This window comes from Pleurodeles waltl, chromosome 10 (assembly GCF_031143425.1).
Source record: "Pleurodeles waltl isolate 20211129_DDA chromosome 10, aPleWal1.hap1.20221129, whole genome shotgun sequence".
Lineage (NCBI taxonomy): Eukaryota > Metazoa > Chordata > Amphibia > Caudata > Salamandridae > Pleurodeles > Pleurodeles waltl.
This window is the reverse complement of record NC_090449.1, coordinates 1,006,645,518-1,006,667,945: the sequence shown is the minus strand read 5'-3', so window position 1 is coordinate 1,006,667,945 and position 22,428 is coordinate 1,006,645,518. Positions and strand designations below refer to the sequence as shown.

General features: G+C 44.5%; 1 protein-coding gene across 1 annotated transcript in view; it reads left to right on the top strand.

Annotated features, from left to right (window-relative positions):
* The first annotated feature begins 6,698 nt into the window (after window positions 1–6,698).
* Window positions 6,699–22,428, top strand: part of LOC138262115 (regulator of cell cycle RGCC-like) — a 36,325-nt gene continuing 20,595 nt past the window's right edge. Inside the window, exon 1 of the mRNA XM_069211881.1 lies at window positions 6,699–6,776. Within this exon, the coding sequence (XP_069067982.1) occupies window positions 6,764–6,776 (13 nt within the window). The 5' untranslated portion in view covers window positions 6,699–6,763. The remainder of the gene's footprint in view (window positions 6,777–22,428) is intronic.

Below are 22,428 nucleotides of genomic sequence, written 5' to 3'. Positions count from 1 at the left end.
TCACTTGGGAGGGAGAGCAGTGCAGCAGTTTTAAAATGACTGTATATTTCCTTGCATATACAACAGTTTTCAGGCAACAATAAAAGTGCTAAAATAATTCTGGTGATTTATGTATCTGGTGAAGAGAGATTGGAGTCTTGTCTAGTGGCAGCTTTAACTGCTGTAAGGTAACACTGAGGGTTAATATACCTGCTGCAAAGAATGTGTGCTATGCAGACCACAGAACACTATTTTATGTGCAGTGCTCAGTGGGATAATGCTTTTGTCATGGAGATGCTTTTGTTACTGTGAAGTTCAAAAGTTACAGTCATAATCTAGCACAGTGATCTATGAGCTGCCAGCAAGGAGTGAGCTATGAGCTGCCATCAAAGAGCTGCATGAAAACTGCATGATACAGGTTAGGAAGTTATGTCTTTTCCCAGTCTTTGATTATCCTAATTTTGCTAAAAAGGGAATTGTTTGGGTAGAAATAATTTATTAGTAAAGTCCACCCTAACCACTGTTACGTGCTAAATCCTGAGTTTATGCTTCCCCAAACCAAGCGCTCTTAAAAATGTCTACTAGTGTGGATGACATGGGAATCCTACACTGTGTAGTCCCCTTTGTCTTATTTTACATTTTCTATACAGTGATTTACGCATGTATGATTCATTGTCCCTGTATGTGTGTGTAATGTAAAGAGCTCCAACACCCTATGCTGATAAAAGATGCGCAAAAGAACACATGAAGTACATGTGAGGGACTATGAAGAAATGAGAGGCACTTTTAGAGGGTGATGGTGAGGGTATCATTGAAGAGCCCCAATAAAGATAGCTGTATCCTGGTGCATTGTAAGGTTATCATTTACTATGCTTTAAAAACTAATACAATTGAATATTTAATGAAAAATGTGTTGTAGAAAGCATTGTTTTGCCATTTTCCCCAAATTGTCTTGGGGGAAGAACCTCCCAGGCCCGTTTGTAGTGGTCAGCCTCGTTTGCTATGCATCCCAGTGGGCTGGCTGACAAAATTTACCAGGGCTGCTTTGGGTTCCCAGCCCGACCCTGAAAAGGTGTCATGTCGGTCACTTCCAAAAAGTGTATTTAATTGACATATGAAGCATTGACATCAATACGTCACATTATAGCACTGCACTGAGAAGTACTTATTAAAAGTGATAGTTTTAAAACCTAAACCAAGAGCAAGGCTGTTGTCATGTAAACCCTATATTATTACACAGGAGCATAAATAGTCTAATAAATCAAACACAACCGTTTTTTGTACAACTGGTATTCTATTTACAAGTTTGAAAGCGTTTTCTTACGGACTAAGGAAGAAAAAGGAGTTTTGGTGAAATAAAATATTGCCCAAGATCACCCAATTTAAGCGTAGTAACCACAATTTATCCAGATTTTATTAATTAACTTTGTAGAAATCACCCACTAAATGTGTATCTATTTGTCTTTCCTTTTTTATGTTAATGCTTTACTTTTACTTCCTTGTTCATTTTTCTGCAGTATTTATACAACACGAACATGAGCAGTAGTTACATTACTTTGAGACTTATTATTTTTTATAGGCAAAGATAAACTACGTGATGTGTTCAGAATCACAGGATATTGAGCTGACATGAGACTCAAACCATGTTCTCCAGTTCCACAATATGCAGCTCTGACCGTAACGCCTCATCCTAGGTACAGAGAGGGTGGCAGGCAGAAGCCACTTGAAAGCTCAGTTCAGTATTGGTTCCAACAGGACCTTGGGCTGAACCAGAGCCAGGTTTAGGTTTCAGTGGCTCACCCACCTCTAATTTGCGGTGATTCTGATAGCAAGCTTAAGAGACTGCCCTTTCCAGGTAAATGTTACAATGTTGAATGTTGTGGGCCCTGCCCATCTTTAGAATAGTGTTTATTTTCAGCATATTTTGGGTGAGTTGGTAAAGCTGCGATTAGATGTTAAGTATCTGAGGGCCATGAATAACACATGCCCACTGGACTAGGTCCTGTGGCAGTCGGTAGTTATTGGATGGAACATATTGATATCTACCACTATTTTTTAAATGCATAAGAGTGTTTCATTCCGTTGCATACCAGAGTTCCTCACTTTCTAAATCAATCTGTCTCTCAAACATTGCATTACCAAACGGTCATGGCTTACTTCAGGAGGTGGTAAGTGGATTAAAAATCAGGGGCGGCTCCTCTGCTTGGGCGGAGGAGCGTTGCCCTCCACACAAGCAGCAGCAGGAGCTGCAAACCTTTAAAAATAAAAGGATAATAAACAAGGTTTATTATCCTTTTATTTCTAAAAGGGCGGGCCAAGAGGTGACGAGCAGTGAGGGGAGTGCACAGAGCATTCCCCTCAGTGCGCATGTATGTTTGGCCGGTCGTCTCGGGCCAGCCAAACACACATGCGCACAAGGGCTGTCTCCAACCTGGCACTGTATTGCCAAGTTGGCACTCCAGCGCAGGCTGTCAGTCTGCGCTGGAGCGCCCAGCCAGAGCACCCCAGACAATCATAACGCTGGTCTGAGCAGTGTCATGATTGGTGAAGGGCAGACTGGGAGCCTGTGCCTGCAGTGCTATTGGAGAGCGGCAGAGAGTGCCGGCGACGTTCAGGTATGTTTATTTTTTGGTATTGTTTATTTTTGTTTTATTCCCGCGCTCGCCACTTTTTCAAGTCGCCAGCGGCAACTGTTAAAAAATCAAATTCAGCGTGAATAGTAATCACATTCAATAAGATCAATCTCCAGCCGAGTTATCTTTTAAGAGACTGATTTAAAGGGGAGAATTTAGAATAAAACAACAAAAATTTGCCATAAGAGTTGTAGCCTCCCGCTCCAAATCTGCATGTGTAAGGTGTCTCTGCACGCACAAAATTTATTGTGACATGATAATGGAAATAGTTCCACCGTACCTGGGCCTTGTAGAGCTAGACCATAGCTGCAAAGTCAAAGACAGTGGGTCCCTCTCCCATGGGCCTTGCAGCACTATCCATGCCTGTAAGGTCCAGGGGGTGGGAACACTGTCCCCCACAATGGAAAACGGTGGCAGGGGGACAAAAGAGAGGGGGGTCCCTTACACTGGGTCCCGCATCACTAGACAAAAGATGTGATGCCCACGGAAAAGCACTACACCATTGCTATGAGGCCTGAAGTACAGGGCTCTCATGCCCTGTTCTCCCGTGCCCTATGCTTCGCAGCACTAGCCTTAGGTCTCTTAGCTGTATTGTTGGGCTACAAGGTCTTTGGAAGGGGCTCCTCTTCTGGCCCCATTTGCAAGTGCTCCACCGGACTGTACTATGACAATGTGCATGGACCCATGCCAGGGACTTAGCCATCAGAAGTGCAGCAGGTGCAGTTGCACTGAGCCCTAGAGGGGCTGTATTTTACTTTGCAGCAAGCAGACGGGGTGATAGACCCTTTTACTTTGTAAGAAAACCTAGTGCCACCATCGCAATACTACTTGCCTCTCTTCCGTAGACTTTGCAGTCACGGTTAGACACTCCGGGGAGGAGGTGATCAACCATGGGCTTTGCAGTGTTGAACTATGGTTCTGAGGCTTATGTGACAGGGTCTCGCTCAGCTATCAGTAGTACAACAGGCGCAGTGGTACCAGGGCTTACGGATTTGAGGGCCCCAATACCCCCAAACTATAGCTCTGTTTTACTGTCCAACATAATTTGCTTCCATTAGGGGTATTTGCTATGCTACTGACCACCTCTCTCATGTCTCTTGCAGCCGGTATCCAGAGGCGAAAGGCTCATCAATCCCTGGGCCTGCAGCAATGGTCAAGTACTGTGAGGCCCAAGTGATGGAGCCTACTCCCCTGGGTCTCACAGTACCGGACATATCTATCTCTGAAGAGCATATCTATCAATAGTGTTGCAAGTGCAGTGCCACCGTGGCCCTGTGGGGTTTTGGGCCCAATGCACCCAAATTGTGGCTGTGTTTTACTGTTAAGTCAGTGACTGGGGTTCAGATGTGCAACAATTTACCTAGCCTGCACCAGAGCTTGTTGCACCATTGATACGCCATCAGCTCTCTTCACTTGGGTCTCTCAGCCATGGTCCTCCACTGCTCCGCTGTGAGGCCTAAAGAAGAGGGTGCACTCGGAGGTCTCCTCTGGGCCAACAGCAAAGGTCTGTTGCTGCTAGATGGATGAGATGACGATGCTCTCAGGGGTGAGGCTATGAATAGTTCATAGGTACTGTGGCACTGGAGCCCAGGAGTCCTAGGGCCCAATTTACCTAAATTAAGACTGTAGTTTACTGTCTAGCCAGTGGATGGTGTGGTGAGGGGGGGACAGAGTGATCCATTCATCTTGCTTTCACCAGAGCCCATGTTACTCTTCTGGTTGCACTCTCATGGGCTTTGCAGCGCTAATCCAGTGTTGTAAAGCCCAGTCTAAGGTTGCGGGTGCAGGATTGTCCCACATTTTAGATGTGCGTCCTGCATCCTGCAGTGAGCTCCTGCAGGATGACAAATGTCCAGCTTTGTTTGGCTTACCAAAGGAAAGATGCAGGTAAGTAGGCTATTCAGTAGGGGATATAAAACAAATAGGCCAGCTGGAGGTGCCCAATCCAGAGGGAAGCATTGACTCTGGGAACAACCACCCTATACATGTGTGAGAGGCTGGCGTTTGTTAACATGGTAACTGGGAAAGAGGACATGTAGCACTGGAGGTTACCTACACAGGCTACCTTAATAAAATGTGTACCTCTAGATGTGCTAAAAAAGAAGAGTGTAAAAACGGGAAATGAAACAGCTCTGAACAAGCAGGCACCCACCTTCAAATCTTTGCTTTTAGATGATGGGCAGCCATCCCATGCAATAATGGCAAATAAAGAGAAAAGGCCAGGGGAGAACATAATTTACCCAAAATCAATCTATTTGGTCAAGTGGGAGAACCAAGACTGCAACACAGGACTGCTTTTTCAAGACATACATTTCTAATTATACCACATCATCTGCTAAAGATGGGGCCTGAATTAGAAAACAGTGCAATGGGAAGAAACCCCTTGCTGGCGGCCAGATAGAAACCCATTTGACTCAGCAACTCACTCCCAGCTTCACTTCTCCTATGACTTTTTCAGGATGTAGTGATATATGATATTGAAGGCTGTGTTAACAGGTCTAAACCTATTACTGTGTCATCACCTTCATTGTTGACCTTGTGACAAAGATAAACCAAAACCAATAGGATCACCAGATCTGTGCTGTTTCCTGTCTAGAATATGGCTTAGAAGGTATCCAAAAGATTGTTTTCAAAAAACTGTTTGAGGTGTTTAAAAACAGTTTTTTCAAAGTTTTGCCATGAAATGGTGCATGGCTAATTGGCTGTACGTTGCAGAGATCTTGTGGGTCAAGGGTGGTTTTTTTAACACAAAAATGATATCACAGTCTCTTTTTTTCCAAGTTACGGAGAAATACCTTGTTTTAAAGAACAGTTAAACATGTCCAGGAGTTGAGCTTTCAGACAAGGGAACAGAAGTTGCATGACAATAACTGGGTGTAAACAAACAGGATGACGGTTTATAGCGTGAAAGAGTTTAAAGTATGAGTGTTTTGAGTTGTCACAGAAAGGTTATGGGATGTAGGGATTTGTTCTGCCTGGACGTTGTCATGTAATAGTTTACACTTGTTGAAGCCCAATTGAGCAAGGTTGTCAAATAGTTGTTTGGAGTGTTGTGATGTAGCTGAGAGCTGAGGAAGCTGAAGGAAGTTGTGGTTCTAACACAGTATGGAATAAGTCTTTCAGTAGGATGAAATATGATGAGAAAAGGAGCTTTACTTTGATTTTATGATTTGAAAATAATTAGTGGCAGCTCAGTTCTACTCTTTTTAAATACTAACTGTTGTGTCTTTATCCAATTTTTTTCGGTTTAAACATGTAATTACTGGCTGTGCTAGTAAAATACTAGGCCAGGTGGGAACCCAAGAGGCCTGGTCCCTCTCCCCAGGGCCTTCCAGTCATAGCCCAAGGAAACCAGCCTCCATCATCTCTCACACACACCTGTGCAGGCAGCAGGCCAGCAGAAACCAATAAATTACTTATTCAATGATTTAAGACTCTGGAGGTGCGTGTGAAAGGAGAGTATACCTTTCACTTCCGACTCGCAGGGTGACCTGACTTTTGTCCTATAAACGGGACATTTATTTAAAATTAACAAAAGCGTCGGGATAGTCCTCTGAAATCCGGGGTGTCTGGTCACCCTAATCTTGCCCCTGTCGGGATTCCTCAAGGCACTCATAATTCCCATTACATTCTATGGTGTCGGCAGGGTTTGTGGCTGAAGATATCAGTCATAACTTGGGACTGGTTTTACTTCTGGCTTCTGTGAAGCCCAATGGGCATTGCCAGTGCTTGAGAGAGGAGCCCCGTTCACAGTGCGTAGACAGAGGACAGGCAGTGATGGCCGGGGATCTCTGGCTCTGTGAGACGCTCAGAACTTACTTCCACGTTCTCATTTTCTATATTAACACCTCGCACATACCCCCCACGTGATTGCAAAGAGGCCAAAACTTCTGTGTTCACGTCACATTCCGCCTCTACGTCGTTTCCATCGCTTCCCACGTGCCACTCACAGGAACTCCCCCGGGTCCAGTCAAGTGGGCGCCTAAATGACTCGCGGGGGGAGGAGTTTGCGTCGCTCCAGAAGGGCTGAGTTTTGATTGGCCAGTGGGCGGGGCCAGCAGGATGCTTTTTACACAGACTCCTAAGAGACCGCTTAGAGCAGCCTGAGAGCTTCACACCCTGACCCTCGCTGGCTTCGCGGATCCCACACCATGGACGCTCCAGGTCAGTGACGATTGATGTGGTGGTGTCCCTGCACCTGAATTGTAATATTAGTGCCAGCCCAGGGCGTAGCTTGGTCAGTAAGATATAGGGGGGTGAGATTCAGATTTTCCAACAATCGGGCTGGCATATATTGTTAAAATACATTATACGGCATGCAAGGTGCATGAGAGAAACTTAAGGGGCAGTAGGAAGGAAGAGGGATGCAGTTTGGTAGGAGTACTAAGAGAAAGTACAATATTAGTAAAATAACCAATACTTGTGAGGACTTTCAAAACAGAGAGTTTTTGTGTGTGTGTGCGCGCGCTTTTGGCTTTGTGTATGTAAAAAAAATCCTGGTGAATTCCGGCTGACATTTCACAATACCGAATGAAAGCACCTGTACCCAACTACTTATCTGAAAATACATGTATTGGGGGGAGGGGGGGGAGGGGTGTAACAACCCCCCTTAGCTACGCCCCTTTATAAAATATTCTGCCAGTCCAGCTGTGTCTCGCTGCGGTAGAATAGCTGCTGTCCCATCTGTCCCCATGCCCCCCACAAAGTGCGCGTGCTACTGCACTTTAAAGTGCTAGTGAGAGCCCGAATATACTTCATTCTGCCACTTTCAAACTAGCTGAGGTAATAAAGTGCCAGTGTCGGCTCACCAGAACTTTACTGCTCCCGTGCCCTCCAGTGCTTATGAAACTGTAACAGTGCGCTGTTCCTACCAGATGTGCAGTGATGTCATCGGCGCCTTAATATTCCGTTGACTGCCATGGTGTAACGCAGCGCTATACCGTCTGTGTGTTAATGACTTGGTGCCATGTTTTCTGCGCCTTAATGTTTAGCGACTTCATGCAGCGCTATACACGTGAATTAGTGACTCAGTTGCCATGTCATCGGCGCCTTAATATTCCATTGACAGTCACGGCGTAATTCAGGGCATCATCTGTGTATTAACGCCTCACTACCATGCCAGCTATGCTTTAATATTCCAGTTACTGTCACGGCGCACTGCAGCACTATACCGCCTGTGTGCTAATGACTCGGTGCAATGTGATCTGCCCTCAATATTCCATTGACAGCCATGGAGTAAAGTAGCGCTATAACATCTGTGCTTTAATGACTCCCTGCTATGTCATCTATACCTTAATATTCCAGTATCTGTCACAGAGTACTTCAGTGCTGCACCGACTAAGCAGTAATTTGTAATATTTCAGCCACTGCCAAGGTTACCCCAGCGCCTTGAAGTCCACGCATTATCATTGCACTTACAGTCAAGTTGTAACTTAAGTTGAAAGTACTCGTCCATGAGTTGTTTCTTGGGCCAGTCTTATTCCAGCTGTGCCCTGATTCATTAATGCCATTGCACCCGAGCTTGGCCTCTGATATCTCGGACATGCCATCCCCGCTTCAGTACCCAGGCAGCAGCCTGGCAGTTATTGTGCCAGTGTCACTGCATCTGTCGTTTAATGCACCAGTGCCGGCCAGGTGTGCCCGGGTCCCTTTCAGGCATGTGCCAGCCTCCCAGAGCTATAATAACATTCCAGCACCGTGCAGCCTATCTATGCGGTAAAGTACAAGCACCATGCAGCCTATCTATGCGGTAAAGTGCCAGCACCATGCCACACGTGTTCTTACTCACACCTGCATTCGTGCTCTCCCATACAGGACTAAATCGCAGTGCCTGCCTCACCAGTGTAGCATAATTTAATTACAGAAGCGCCAATATGATTAATTCAGGGCAATTTTTGTTACCTGCTAGCAGTTGAAATAAATGCAGTGCCAGCTTGGTGAATGCAGGCCCATCACGAAATAAATAAGTTCATGCAGACCAAGAAATGCTCCATAGATTTTGTTATATGTTATGTTACATTTATTTGTATAGCGCACTAATCACCCAAGAGGGTACCCAGGCGCTTTCGGGCATGTAGTAAAAACCTATCTCTTTATTGTTCTGCAGTCGCTTGATATAAAACACAGCAGGACCCGTCCTGATTGCATGTGGTGACATCTGACCTCACTTCCTATTTGGCACGTGTGAATGCATTACTCTTCTCTATGTGCCTATGTGACATAAGTGCCACATTCTCATTTGCCTCTTGCGACATCAGTCTTCATTTCCTAATTTTCCTTGTGACATCAATCCCTACTCCAGGTTTCCTGTACATGACTACAGTACCCTCTGCTTAGTTGTCATTTGTGACATTAGTGAGCACTTCTTATTTACCATTTGTGACATCACTGCGCACTTACACTTTGCTGTTTGTGACATCATAGTTTATTTCCTAGTTGCCATTTGTGACATCATTGCGTTACTTCCCATTTGCTATTTGTGACGTCATTGCTCACCTTCTATGTGCCATCTGTGACTCATTGCTTACATCATAATTGCTATTTAGTGACGTCATTGCTAACTTCTAATTTGCCATTTGTGACATATTGTTGCTCACTCCCTCTTTTCGTTTCTAACATCATTGTTCACTTCCTATTTGCCACTTCTGACATAATTGCTCACTTCCTACTTGCCGCTTGTGACATCACCTACTTCCTATTTGCCGCTTGTGACATCATTGCTCACTTCCTATGTGCCGTTTGAGACATAATTGCTTACTTCCTATTTGTCCCATGTAACATCATTGCTCACGTCCTACTTGCCGCTTGTGACATCACCTACTTCCTATTTACCAGTTGTGACATCATTGCCTAGTTCTCACTTCACACTTTCCGTTTGTAACTTTATTGTCACTTCCCATTTGAGTTGACTGTTGTGACGTCAGTGCTCCCGTTTCCTATGACATCATTGCTCACTCCTTATTTCCATGTATGGTGTTATTGCTCCCTTTCTGTTTGCTTCTTGTGACATCAATGCCTTCTTCCTCCTCGCCTCTTATGACATCGGTGTCCTCGTCTCCTATGACAACGGCGCCCACTACCTTGCTGCCTCTTGTTTTATTGGTGCCCGGAAACGGAAACGTTTTCTTTCTTGTGCCAGCACGTCTCACTCTATATCTGCCTCCTGTAACACTGCTGTCTAACCCCTAGTTGCTTCGACTGGCACCAGTGTTCACACTGCGTGTGGCTCTTGTGACATAAATCTCCATTACATTAGAGAAATACACTTTAAACAGGACTGCCTCGGGTCTTCATCTTTCCAGGATCGATAAATGAAATACCATTAGCTAGGTTACTGTAACACCTGTTAATTACAGCGATGGCTATTTTCAACATTGGCAGCACGTCGATAAATGTAGACATTTTTCTATTTCGATTGATTGGTGTGGCCCATTTCGTAGGAGCTTTGAAGATGGCAGACATTATAAGTGGCTGTGTGGCGGCCGCTGTCTGTGAGCTGAGGTCTAGTAAAGACCGCGGTTTGTCCGAAACAAGTACATTTGAGTAGCTTGTGAAAAAATACTCATTGTATTGCTGAAACCGTTGCCTTACAGACGCTGGCATATTAAGGTGTTTGTTTCCCGAGCAAATTAAGCTCTCTGAAGTCGCTGACAGGCAGATGTTGGCACATTAAGAACCATAAAATATAAAGAAATGCGCATTCATATTTGGGCTGAACTTTACTGGCCGCCAGTCCTGCCCATGGCACACTCTTTACTCCTACCCTACCTTACCCGTTGCTCCCTCCCCACGTCTGCACCAACCTTTTGTGTCCTTCTCTCCCACTCCCCAGGTCTTACTTCCAGCCACTTTGTCTCCCTCTCTCAGTCACTGAGATCCGCTCTGATGTGCGTGAAATTCTGTGCAGTAAAATCACAGCACACAAATAAACAGCTCACAAAATGCACTATTCATAGCAGCACGAGACTGAGTTTTAATCCTGGCATCCGCATTTGCCTAACTGTATGATCCTCGGCACCTCACTTTATCGCTAAGACGTTCTCTTTAAGAAGCAAAATAACACGCGAATAGCACTTGTGGCGGAAACACATCAGTTTCCAAAAATGGATTTTACTCCACATTAGCACAGTCCCCAAAATCAGCATGTCAGTGCCTTATTTCTCTTTTCTATTGAAATTAGCGCACTTACAAAGAAGATCCCCAATTAATTATTCAAACAATTTGATTTGCATTACTACATAAAATAAAGGTCATTGGCAAGTAAGCCTCTTTAAAATCTAAAATAACGTCCTTATATAACACCGAGAACTGTATACCCTCGTTGCGTCCCGTTTATAATTTCCCTTTAACTCCATAGCCCTGGTATCAGAGGTGGCGTGTACTATGTGTGAGAGTTTTATGCTGACGTTAACAATTATAAATAATATCCTTATAACATAGGGCAGGAGTTTCTTTGTTGCACATATATTCTATAAATACATCCTTGACTCATGCCATGGTTATATGGTTGCCACATTATCGAGTCACTTGCGATACATTGCAGTAAATCTGCCCAATTCGAAATGCAACTCACGCCTCCATTTGTAACAAACAGTTAATGATACAGGATTGAGATAAAGCAACAAGTCTGGGAGGATCTGAACAACTCGTATTATAAGACATAAATTACTCCCTCCATTCTGAGTCAGGAGTGTCCAACATAGATCCAGGACAGCTGGGATGATACTAGGTTTAAAAAATCTCCCCAAAAGTGACATATACATCCGTTGCTTCTTAATGGATCACATTTACAGAGTCACTGGTTACCCTGAAAATCGGATGTGGCATGGACGAGCCTTCCTGCATGTGTGTTTACACCCCCACTTTAAGCAATCATATAATGTAGGGAATAACAGCTTTTCTGTGCTCCTGTCTGGAATGTCACGTTCGCCCCTCTCCACGGCCTCTTTAAAGCGCATGTGTGAAAGTGACCCGGCACGCATAAATCCTTTTATTTACAAGCGGTATTATCCCACGATGGTGTGTGTCAGAATATCCCAGGTGTAAGGCAGGGAATGCGCTTTACAGTCCGGGGGTGCACTGGAAAGTTTGGAACTCCCATAAACACCCATGAACTTCAATGCCTGTGGCTATTGTCAAATATCCCCACCATTGAAATGGTCGAATATTTATTCTTGTGAAAGCTAGGAGTAAATCCATTTCCAAGAGGGAAGGAAGGGAATAACCCCAATCTGGTGGAGGTGTACGGGAGGGGATTTTTCTGCAGGGAAACATATTTTCAATGTGTGGACATTAAAAAAAAGAGAAAAAGAAAAAAATCTTTCCCCCGATCAAAAGGTATTAGTCCGGTACAATTGTACATTCTGCAAAAAGAAAAATACATTAAATTAAAATGTGCACTTTCAGATTAAAATCTGAAGAGTGCGCCTGGAAACCTCCGACGGTCATTGATTCCAGAGGTTCCCTTGAAACATTTGTGAATTCCAAAAAGCTGGAAGTCTGCACCAAGGTGAGGTCGGAAGGCTGAAGGTGCAAATTTCGGAGTTTTTTTCTGTGACTCGGGCCTAACGGTGCCTGATTCAGGCTGAAGCAAACGATGTATAGGAGCCGTTAAAGAATCCTGGCTGTATGCGGTAGCCTATACAAGCTCCCAGAGGCCATTCAATTGGCCAAGTAGCGCTACACAATAAAAAAAATAAAAATACAAGTAGTTGTTTCACAGGAGTTGTGAAGACGAGCCTTGAAGTCACACTTCTATACCCAGCCGACCTACATTCGGAGCTGTTGACGGAAGCCTGGCTTTAAAACGTAGACACTTAAGACAACAAGTTTTCATAGACGGCTGTCTACAGCGCTTCGGCAGCGCAGATGTGTGAGTTGGCGCTGTGTAGCACCGCCCGAGGGGTACAGAATAAACGAAGGCTTCGAATACCCTCTCGTAGCACGTGCAGCAACTTCTGAAGGAATTCTAAAAAAAAAAGGTGAGATGTCATATAGAAATCTAAAACGAGAGAACACGTACGTTTTTAGCAAACGTGCCTAGAGTTACACGTGGAAAGTTGAAGTCCGTCTCACGCCGGGGTCCCTCCCCTTCCGCTGCACACTTCTACACTGCTCATTTGAGCCCTCACCCTCCGTGTCCTGCAGCCTAGGGTCTCCCAGCTGGCCTGAGTGAAGCAAGGGGAGTCTTATGAGGAGAGGCCAGGGCTTAATTTGTAAATAAAAACGTGCCGGTACTCGGAACTTTCCTCCTAAACACGCGGCTGCAGTATTTAAATGTGCGAGCACGGAATACTGAGGCAGCGCAATCCTTAAACCATCTCGGGCCTTTTTAATCCATTACAGCCACTCCCTGCCCTTCAGCTCACTCTTGCAGCTTTCTTCTCTCTCCCTTTGTGACACTTTTTCGGTTTTGTCTTCCTTCGTCTTTCCCACATGTCTTTTGCTCGCAGGAAATGCTTTCAGCAGAAAAATAAGTGCCGACCCTCAAAAATAAGTGCCGGTGCCCTGCACGGACAACCGCTGGCTCAAATTAAGCACTGGGACAGGCTCGGCCTGAAAGGTTAGTGTGACGGGCAGAGATTTCTGTAGTTTTACAAGCACAGGCCAATCGACTCCTGACAACATTTTGGGGGGCTGGCACTTATTTTTCCTATTCAGACGTTTCTTGAGAGCATGAGAAGGAAAAAAAAATATAACACACACACACACTAAATAAAAGACAAAGGAAGAGAGAGACGGAAAACTTGTCACAAAGCAGAAACGTACAAGAGTGAAATACAGAGGCAGGATGCGGATTCGAGAGGCATGGCGTGAATTCCAGGCTGCGCAGCTTGATATTCAGCACCCTGATTTCCGATAGCAGGGACTTCTGAGCAGAGCTCTGGGCCCCGGCACTCATTCTTTTACAAATTAACCAGTACCCAGGAGGGTTTCAAATCAGGGGACCCAGAGAACTATTGTTAATGCCCCCCTAAAAGATTAATGCCGCGCTCCAGGCAGGCACCAGATCCAGACAACAGGCTGTTCAACATACGCAGGCCTGCACCCCCGTGCCCCATGCAGCAAACTCGTGGGATCTCTGGAGGTTGATGGTTTATAACAATGGCCAAGAATGCCCATAACATGTCCAATGCTGGACATGGTCTCTGGCATTCCCCTGACTTACTGGTTATAATTGCCTCACAAATCAACGCTGGATCCCTTTGAATTCATGACTGTCTGCGAGACCCCCAAGTGTGGGGTGCCTGGGACTTGCAATGACTCAGCACCTTTCCAGGAAGAGCTATTTTCTAGCATCCCCTGCGAGCCTCTTGTATTGAGTCTCACCTCATAACTTTTGGTTCTTAGGGGATTCTTTCATTTTAAAAGTGCTCTTGCACGGTGCTTTTGTGCGTTTGACTGTTCCTGCCACAGCCCTAACCTCCAGCATGCAGGTCACGGTCATCTAACCTTTTGTCTTCTGTGAACCCCCACTTAGTCATTACTGCAATCCGGGGACCCCCACTGAATCATTATTGAAATCTGGCAATTTCTGGAAGCCGGGGACTCTCACCTAAGCAATGTGGACGTTTTGACCCTCAAAAAATACAGAACCAAACATTCATCAACAAATACACAAATTATGAAATCTTAATTTAGTTCTTAAACAAATACAACAAGTACATTTTTGGGATGTTTTGGATGGTTGGCGCTTTTCCAAAATCAATTGAGGCCACCTATCATCCATACTGTATTCTGTCTGATGAATTTACGCTGCTCCCACAAATAAATCTGAGAAACAAACTTAATTTTTAGCCTCCAGTTTAAAAATTCTTCACATTTACAGAATATTTTAACATTTTCAAATTTACATTTTGTGTCTTGATTTTTGCATACTTTATTAATCTGTTAATAGTTAATTTTTTGTATGCAGTCACGGACCCCCGAGTAGGCGTCCCTTATCCCCAGTGGTTCCGCGGATCACAGGTTAAGAACCACTGATCTAAACCTTCTCGAATCTTCTCGGTCCATCTCTGGACGTTCTGCACCACACCTTCATCCTTCTGGAGACACAGCCTCTAGAGAAGGACACAGTAATCTGGATAAAGCCTGGCTGGTGCAGTGAGCGGTGCTTCCAGAGGCAGAAGCGTAGCCTGTGTGTCAAGGGCCCTAGTGCAAGAAAGGAAATGGACCCCTTAGCTGCTGTTTGAATTATAAAAGCCAGCAATGATCGGGGTTCAGCGGGCCCCTAGGCTCTGGGATCAGGTGCCAATGCACATGCTGCACAAATGGAAGCTATGCCTCTGTCCAGAGGTCCCCTTGCTCTGCTGGTTCTGGCTCCACTTCAGCATCCTCAGCATCCTTCGTCCTGGCACAGAATTGTCAGGCTGAGTAGCACATGGATCTCTCTGCTGCTCAGTATCCTGTCACACTTCTAGCCCCTCTAACAGCCGAAGCCCTGGTGAATTTGAAACATCAATTTTCTGAATGAGTGACTGAATGAAGACAGGTGTATAACGCACTGCAAAGCCTCGATGCGCTTCTGACATTGCCATAAGACAGCGATACTGTAGTCCTATGGAATATTGGACTGCCTTGTTTACCGGCCCGTTAGGTCCAATCCCTGGGCTAGATGGACATCAAGGAACCGGGTACCCCTGGGGTAGATGCATAACAAGGAACTGGATACCCCTAAGAAAGACTAACAACAAGGAACCGCATACCCCTGGGATAGCTCAACAACAAGGTACCCGGTACCACGCTGGGGCAGATGCAATACAAGGAACCGGGTACCCCAGGGGTAGATAAACAACAAGGAACCTGATACCCCAGTGAGTAGATGTATAACAAGGAACTGGATACCCCCTATGAAAAATGAACACCAAGGAACCGCATACCCCTGGGATAGCTCAACAGCAAGGTACCCGGTACTCCCCGGGGTAGATGCAATAAAAGGAACCGGGTACCCCAAGGGGTAGATGAGCAACAAGGAACCGGGTACCCACGTGTAGATCAATAACAAGGAACCAGGTACCCCCTATGATAGCTCAACAACAAGGAATTGGATACCCCTGGGCAAGATTAATTTCAAGGAACCCAATACCCCAGGGGTAGATAAACAAGAAGGAACTGGGCACCTTAGGGGTAGATGAACATCAAGGATCCGGGTACCTCAGGGGTAGGTGAACAACAAGGATCGCAGTATCTCCAGGGGTAAATGAACAACAAGGAATGAGTACCCCCACGGACAACAAGGAACGAGTTCACCCAGGACAGGCCCTCCGGAGGCTGACATCAGAGCTTGGGATGAGGCGCGCCAGAGTGTTAATGCTGTTCGATTCTTGGCCTCCTTTTATCTTTGGATGCTTCTTAGGGTTTCCAAGGGGTAGCAACTCCCAGCTGGCCCTCTTGGCACTTGGCACTGCCCTTCCTACCTCCGGTTCAGGGGACATGAAGCCTGATGCCTGAACAGGAACAGGAAGTAAACAGAGTTCTAGCAGCCATGTTTATTTTTTGTAGTTTCCACTCATTGTCCTTCTTCTACCACCTTAACAACAAATCAGATGTTGTTGACGGGCTAAAGCGTGGGAAAAGGGTCAGTCCTGTGATGTCATCACTTATTAACGGTACGTGATGTCATATCCACTACCAGTGGCATTTTGTTCAGTCAACTTTCATGACTTTATTGGGCTGAGATTATGAGATCATTTTAAGATTTTATCATGTTATAATCTCAATCCAGTTCTCTAACCCTTTATTTAGACCACATTTTGTGATTCTAGTCAGCCTTTTCCAACTGTGCCTCAGTTCCCTTCTGTTTCGGCACGAGTAGCGCTTAGAAACGGGCTAAACCCTACTGCTATACACAATTCTTAAAACCAACCCCTTCGTTTCAGTGTGTAAGCATAAGCTGGCTATGTTTACCACGGTGTACTGTGTTCAAAGGTGACCACTTAGCGCTTAATGTGTGAGAGGGACATACAATGAGCTACGTCTATACAGATCTACCCTGAACTTCACTCATGCATTGCAGACAACAGTGGTGCAGCGGTTTTATCTAATTGTCCTTCTTTAATGACCTCGGGCACATTTTAGCCACCCAATCCAAATCCCAGTCAGTTACAAACTCTGCATTTTTCTAGCTATAAATATGCCGCTCATTGAAAAGTACTGTAATTGTGCACTTTGTATTTTTGCCTTATAGCGTGAGAGAGGTCCGGTATATTTTGATTTCTACATTGTTCCCATTGTTGGCGCTTGTTTAGAAAAGTAAACGGAGTTGTTTCCCCTAGATGGCTGCTTTGTCTGCTCTCTTCCCTGCGCATCAGCAGCACAAATTGACCAAATTGTCAATCGTCAAGTAATCTGCAAAAGGACAGGGAAATGGGAAGCGTGGATGGATGGGTGAAGAATTTTTTTTATATATATATATATATATATATATATATATATATATATATATATATATATATATATATATTCATTGAAAAAAACAAAGGTTACAAGGACATTATAGTTAGGCAATAGAAATGAACAAATCTTAAAAAAAAATAGTTTTAATGTTTTTCGGCACCAGGTCTAGGGTGGTCGTCTTAGGTCCTAAAATGGCTGCCATCACATCTTTTTTGATGTGCTCGTAGCCATCAGATTGTTTCTCTAGATCAGCACCTTGGATCCTCCGTGGTGTGAAATATACAACGTTTTTGAAACCTAATGTTTCAAAAATTACTGATGAATTTACACCAGTTCACAAAAAACACACTCTCTGTACCAAGAGGTAGCTTCCTGCCGAATTCGGTGTAATTCAGTTTAGCAGTTCTGGGTGTAGCTGTGTCTAATTGTCCTATGGAGAAAATAATGGGGAAAATGCTTTTTGAGACCTCTTCTCCCCAGTTTCTCTCAGCTCCAACTTGACATATCACGTCAAAAGTTTCCAGAAAGGAGATGAGGTGTAAGAACACTTTTTTGGAAAGTTTTGTGAAGATTCGTTAAACAACAACAAAGTATATGCAAAACAAAAAAAATGCTTTCCCTATGGAAACATGGTCCTAGCTATAACTACCTATTGGTGTCTGCCACTTTGTAATATATATTCACTGAAAAAAACAAAGGTTACAGGGACGTTATAGTTAGGCTCACATTTAAAACGTACAAAGCCAAAGCAATTCACCTGTTATAGTTATGGCTACCTCAAGTAACTATCACTCGTGCCCTAAGGTAACTATAACTCATGCCTTTGCCATGCACAGTTATCTCATCAATAATTTTACAACTGACCACCTCCTAATTTTATTTAGTAGCCCCAGGGAGGTGGTGGTCCCCAGGACCCGGGGGGGGCAGGGTCTGCAGGACCTCCCCTCCCCCATTTTTCTAGGAGTAGTTTGCCCCAGAGTGGTGGTGGTCCCCAAGGCGCAGGGGGGCACGTGGCCCCCACATACTGTTAAGTTTAAGCCCCGGGGAGGTGGCAGTCCCTGGGTCCCTAAAACATACAAACCATAGAATTTCACCTGTTATGGTTAGCTCAAGTAACTATAACTCACACCATAGGGTAACTATAAGTCGCACCCTCGCCATGCACTGCTAATTAGCCCAGATATTACAGCACCCATGACGTCTTTGATAAAATCATTAATACTATCAATGTAACATTTGTTGGAAAACTATTGAAGAAAAACTGTGCATAGCGGGGGCATGAGTTATAGTTACTTGGAATAAAACTATAACTGCTGAATTTTTATGGTTTTGTACGAGTACATTCAGAACCTAACTATAACGTCCCTGTAACCTTTGTTTTTTCCAGTGATTATATTATATTATTTTATATTATATATTAGCATTATGATGCTTCACATAGCACTCATGTAGTTTCTAAGTGATCTAAATTGAATGGTGCTCAATTTACAGAACTTCAGCAGGTTGCATGGTTGAGTGGATCTCGCCCTGATTCCAGCTCGTTGTGCATAAGGATGGATTGGCCCATTCTATCACTATTTCCCCAGTGGCATGTAATTTAGGGGGCTGCTTTTAGTTGGTTTAACCCAACGGTGAACGCCACATTGGACTCGCGCTTGTTGCAATCTTTCTGCAGCACTGGGTTGTTTGAACATTTTTCCCAGGACTGATTTTGGTTTCAAGTTCAGCTGGGATACTGACGATTACTTGATTCAGCAGTAAACCCCCACATTCTACTCAATGTGCCAACCTGCTGAATATCGAAGAAAAAGTGTAGGAAAAGGGTGTTGGGCATTTATTTAAAAAAATGCTAAATTGTAAATAATAATTTTCACTGAAGCTGTGTCATTCACATTGCGTCCTCCTTCAAAAGCCTATGTTGACTCCTTCTCAAAGACATATCACATTTTGGAATACCCTGCTTGTACGTAAGGTGTAACCCAACCACTACTCTAAATATCTCTCCGAGATCACCCACCATTGCCAGCTTGCTTAAGGCCTGCTGTCCACCAACCAGACCAGCTAGATGTAAACAATTTGGGTGGTGGATTGCTCCATGCGCTAGAGTCCTCAGTTTGTAGCAACATTCCTTCTTTTAATACTCAAGTAAAACATCTCAAATTCCAGGGTTGCTCATAAACCAGCCTCTTCCATTCAACCGTCTACCACGAACATACCGCTGTACCAGAGTGCGCTGCAGACTTTCTGTGGACTTCCTGTGGAACGTACGCGTGGATCAGCCCCGATAGATGACGAAAGCTGGACCCGCCATGCACCCACCCTGTGGCTGGTGCATGACCGCCCTCTTGCTTGGAGTATTGCCAATGTTCTGGTGCCTCTTATCTCCTCAAGAAGTGCTGTACGTACAGTCACCTCCCTCTACCACTCAAAGCTCTTTGAGGCGGCTTACGGCTGCACGATGCGCTTCACAAGTAAAATACATAAACTAAATGTATTAAAATAGGCAGTTCCAATTAAAGACATCCATAGGAAGTCGCTTGTAGCTAATATACATTCCATTTGACACAGATCATTAGTGAACCTACTCACAAACATTTAGAAGGAAATGTGAGTGTTCTAAGAGGCCAGCAACAGGAGCAAAAAGCCACGTTATTCTGTTTGCAGGGACAAAAACCCCAAGTGATGGCATGCCTGACAAAGTTTATCATATTTGCTGAACAACAGTACAAGACAGCTGCACTCCCAAAGGAAGGAGGTGCTTTATAAAAAAAACAAAAAAAAAAGACTGAATATCACTGTATGCTCGCACAGGCCCTTAAAACTAAAACTGTCTCAGGGAACTGCACCATCGGCACTATTTTGTATCCTCTTGTTTTGATAACTTAATTGCTTAAACACAGAATTATAAGCACCTTAGATATTTCAAATATTTCTATTTTTAGTATTGATATATTGTTGTTTTATATATATATATATTTTTTTGTTTTGTTTTTCTTGTTTTCTTTTGTTTGACCATATCAAGTACGGTTTTAAAGTAACTATATCATGATTGATAAAATTCAAGAGCCAAACACTTGGCATCGACGCAGCGGACCCTCACCTGGTGATCGCTATCAAGCTTGGTGAGGACAGCATAGCTATCTCTCACATCTCAAAGATAGCAGAGGTATCCTGCACCTGTCACAGACAGCTGAGCTATCCCTCACTTATCACAAACAGCAGAGATATTTCACACCTGTTATAGACAGCAGAACTGTCGCTCACTTGTCACAGACAGCAGCGCTATCTCACATCTGTCATAGACAACAGAACTATCCCTCACTTGTCACAGACAGCTCTTGCAAGAGGCGCTTGCCCTGCTGGGACAGTGTTACAGAAAAGCATTTTCTGCAGCCTCCAGTGGTGCCAAGAGCAACTATATATGATTGCCCAAGAAGGATTATACATGAGTCCATTGGCAGTGCTAGGGGAGCAGAATGTGATGTTTCGCCTAGGGTTATAAGACCCCTAGTTCAACCCCTCTAGCCGGTGATAGCAAAAGGCCAAACACCTGCATGTGATGAAGCTGAAACTCCTTTTGCTCGGCTGACTAATTCCTTGCTCAGAGCAGACAGCAGCGCTATCTCTCAATTGTCAAAGGCAGCAGCGCCATGTCTCACGTGACACAGACAGCAGAGCTATCTGTCACCTATCATTAACAGCCTGGCACTGCTGAGCTGGTGTATTCCTTGAACCATGTAGCCCCAGGGCAGAGAGCCTGCAGGGCTCACCAGGGGCAAGGAACAGGCTGGTTTGGGCAAAGAAAACCTTAGAGAGATGGACCTGGCAGGACAGTCTTAGACCAGGGGTCTTCAAACATGGGGGGGCGGTGGGGGTGGGCCCCCCTAGAGATCAGGTGATCCCAGGGGGCGGGGGCACTGGGCTCTGGAGAGAAGAAACATTATGCTTATAAAAGGGCTTTGCTTTGAGCTGAAAAAAATGAGCAGCAGTAAACCATTCATTATTGGACCATCACTAACATGTTTTGTCATTTATATCCAAGCTGGGAGTATGTGTCAAAAGGGAAGGAACTTCAAATACTCTTCAAACCCTCCCACCCTACTTCTAATATTCACATCTAGGATACTTTTACATGTTAGTGAGGACTGACTGGCCAGAATAGTATGCTTGGCATCATATATCTGATTGCATTTTTGAAACAGTAACAGAACTTAACTGCAAAGGTTAAATACGTCTAGGCATATTTAACCATTGTCAATTTATGAAAATACGTTTTCAAAATTTGGAGGGGGGACACAATGATTTTTTGTTTACTCTGGGAGGTGCAGCTTTAAAAAGTTTGAAGAACACTGTCCTAGACTGTTAAAGAAAACATAGGGACAGAGTGATTCACACACGAGGCAACAGCAGGCTGGTCCCCATCAGACAGAAGGAGATGGGTAAAGGGATTCAAGATCTCAGAATCCGGGGATGGATCTGTCCTAGCAACAGGAACAGAAAACAAGAACCCAGTTAGACCTGGGTCCGTTAGAACTTAGGACAGGAGCAATAAACCCTCCAAGAAACAGGAAAGTCACAAACGCAGCGCTATGGAGAGTCTGATACGGCACCACTTCTTGTTAGGAAGGGCCCAAGAATAGCCCCATGGTCGACAATACTGCCACAGCACCCCGTGAAATGCCCCTAGGGGATAACTCACGACATGAGTCAGAATCTGGATCATAAGATTTGTTCATCCAGGAACCCCAGAGGGAAACCCCTGCCTTACAAGCCAGAGCACCCACACTGACCAGACAAAGGATGAAAACTCCCTTCTACTCTCCAACCGCACAGAGATAGTTCTTTGAGAAAGCTCAGAATCACTGAGATCAGTTTGTGCATGAGAACCTACCCCGCCAAGAAGTATGTGAAGACTGCGACATACAAAAACTGCGCAACATGAAATGACATAAATCCAATGCTGGAGATCTGTTATCTAGATGCTTAATTCATATCTCTGGTAACATTATTTCGGTACAACATATATTTTATGATAAACATGTGAAACTTCTGTGAAAAAAGATAGATGTGAATCAGGTCTGCGTTCAGTCTAATTAGAAGGCGTCTGTGTTGGTGAACATGTATGTGCAGAGGCCGTGCCACGAAGGAGGAAGCAAGGACGGCTCAAGGAAAACCGTATTTGGTACATATTTGGTTTAACTCTTTCCCACGTTTTTAATGCATAAATGAGTAATTGACAACCAAACACTGCTTGTCCAGTATCAGACTGCATGTCAAAAGGGCAAGTGGAGATTTGAAAGGAAACTTTTGGCTTCAAACAGAACGAAGGCACTCAGAAGACAAAATTTCTAGGTACTTTACACATTTTTAGGTCGAGCGAGCTAGCGCTCTGACCTATTGTACGTTTTGTGGGCTTTTAACC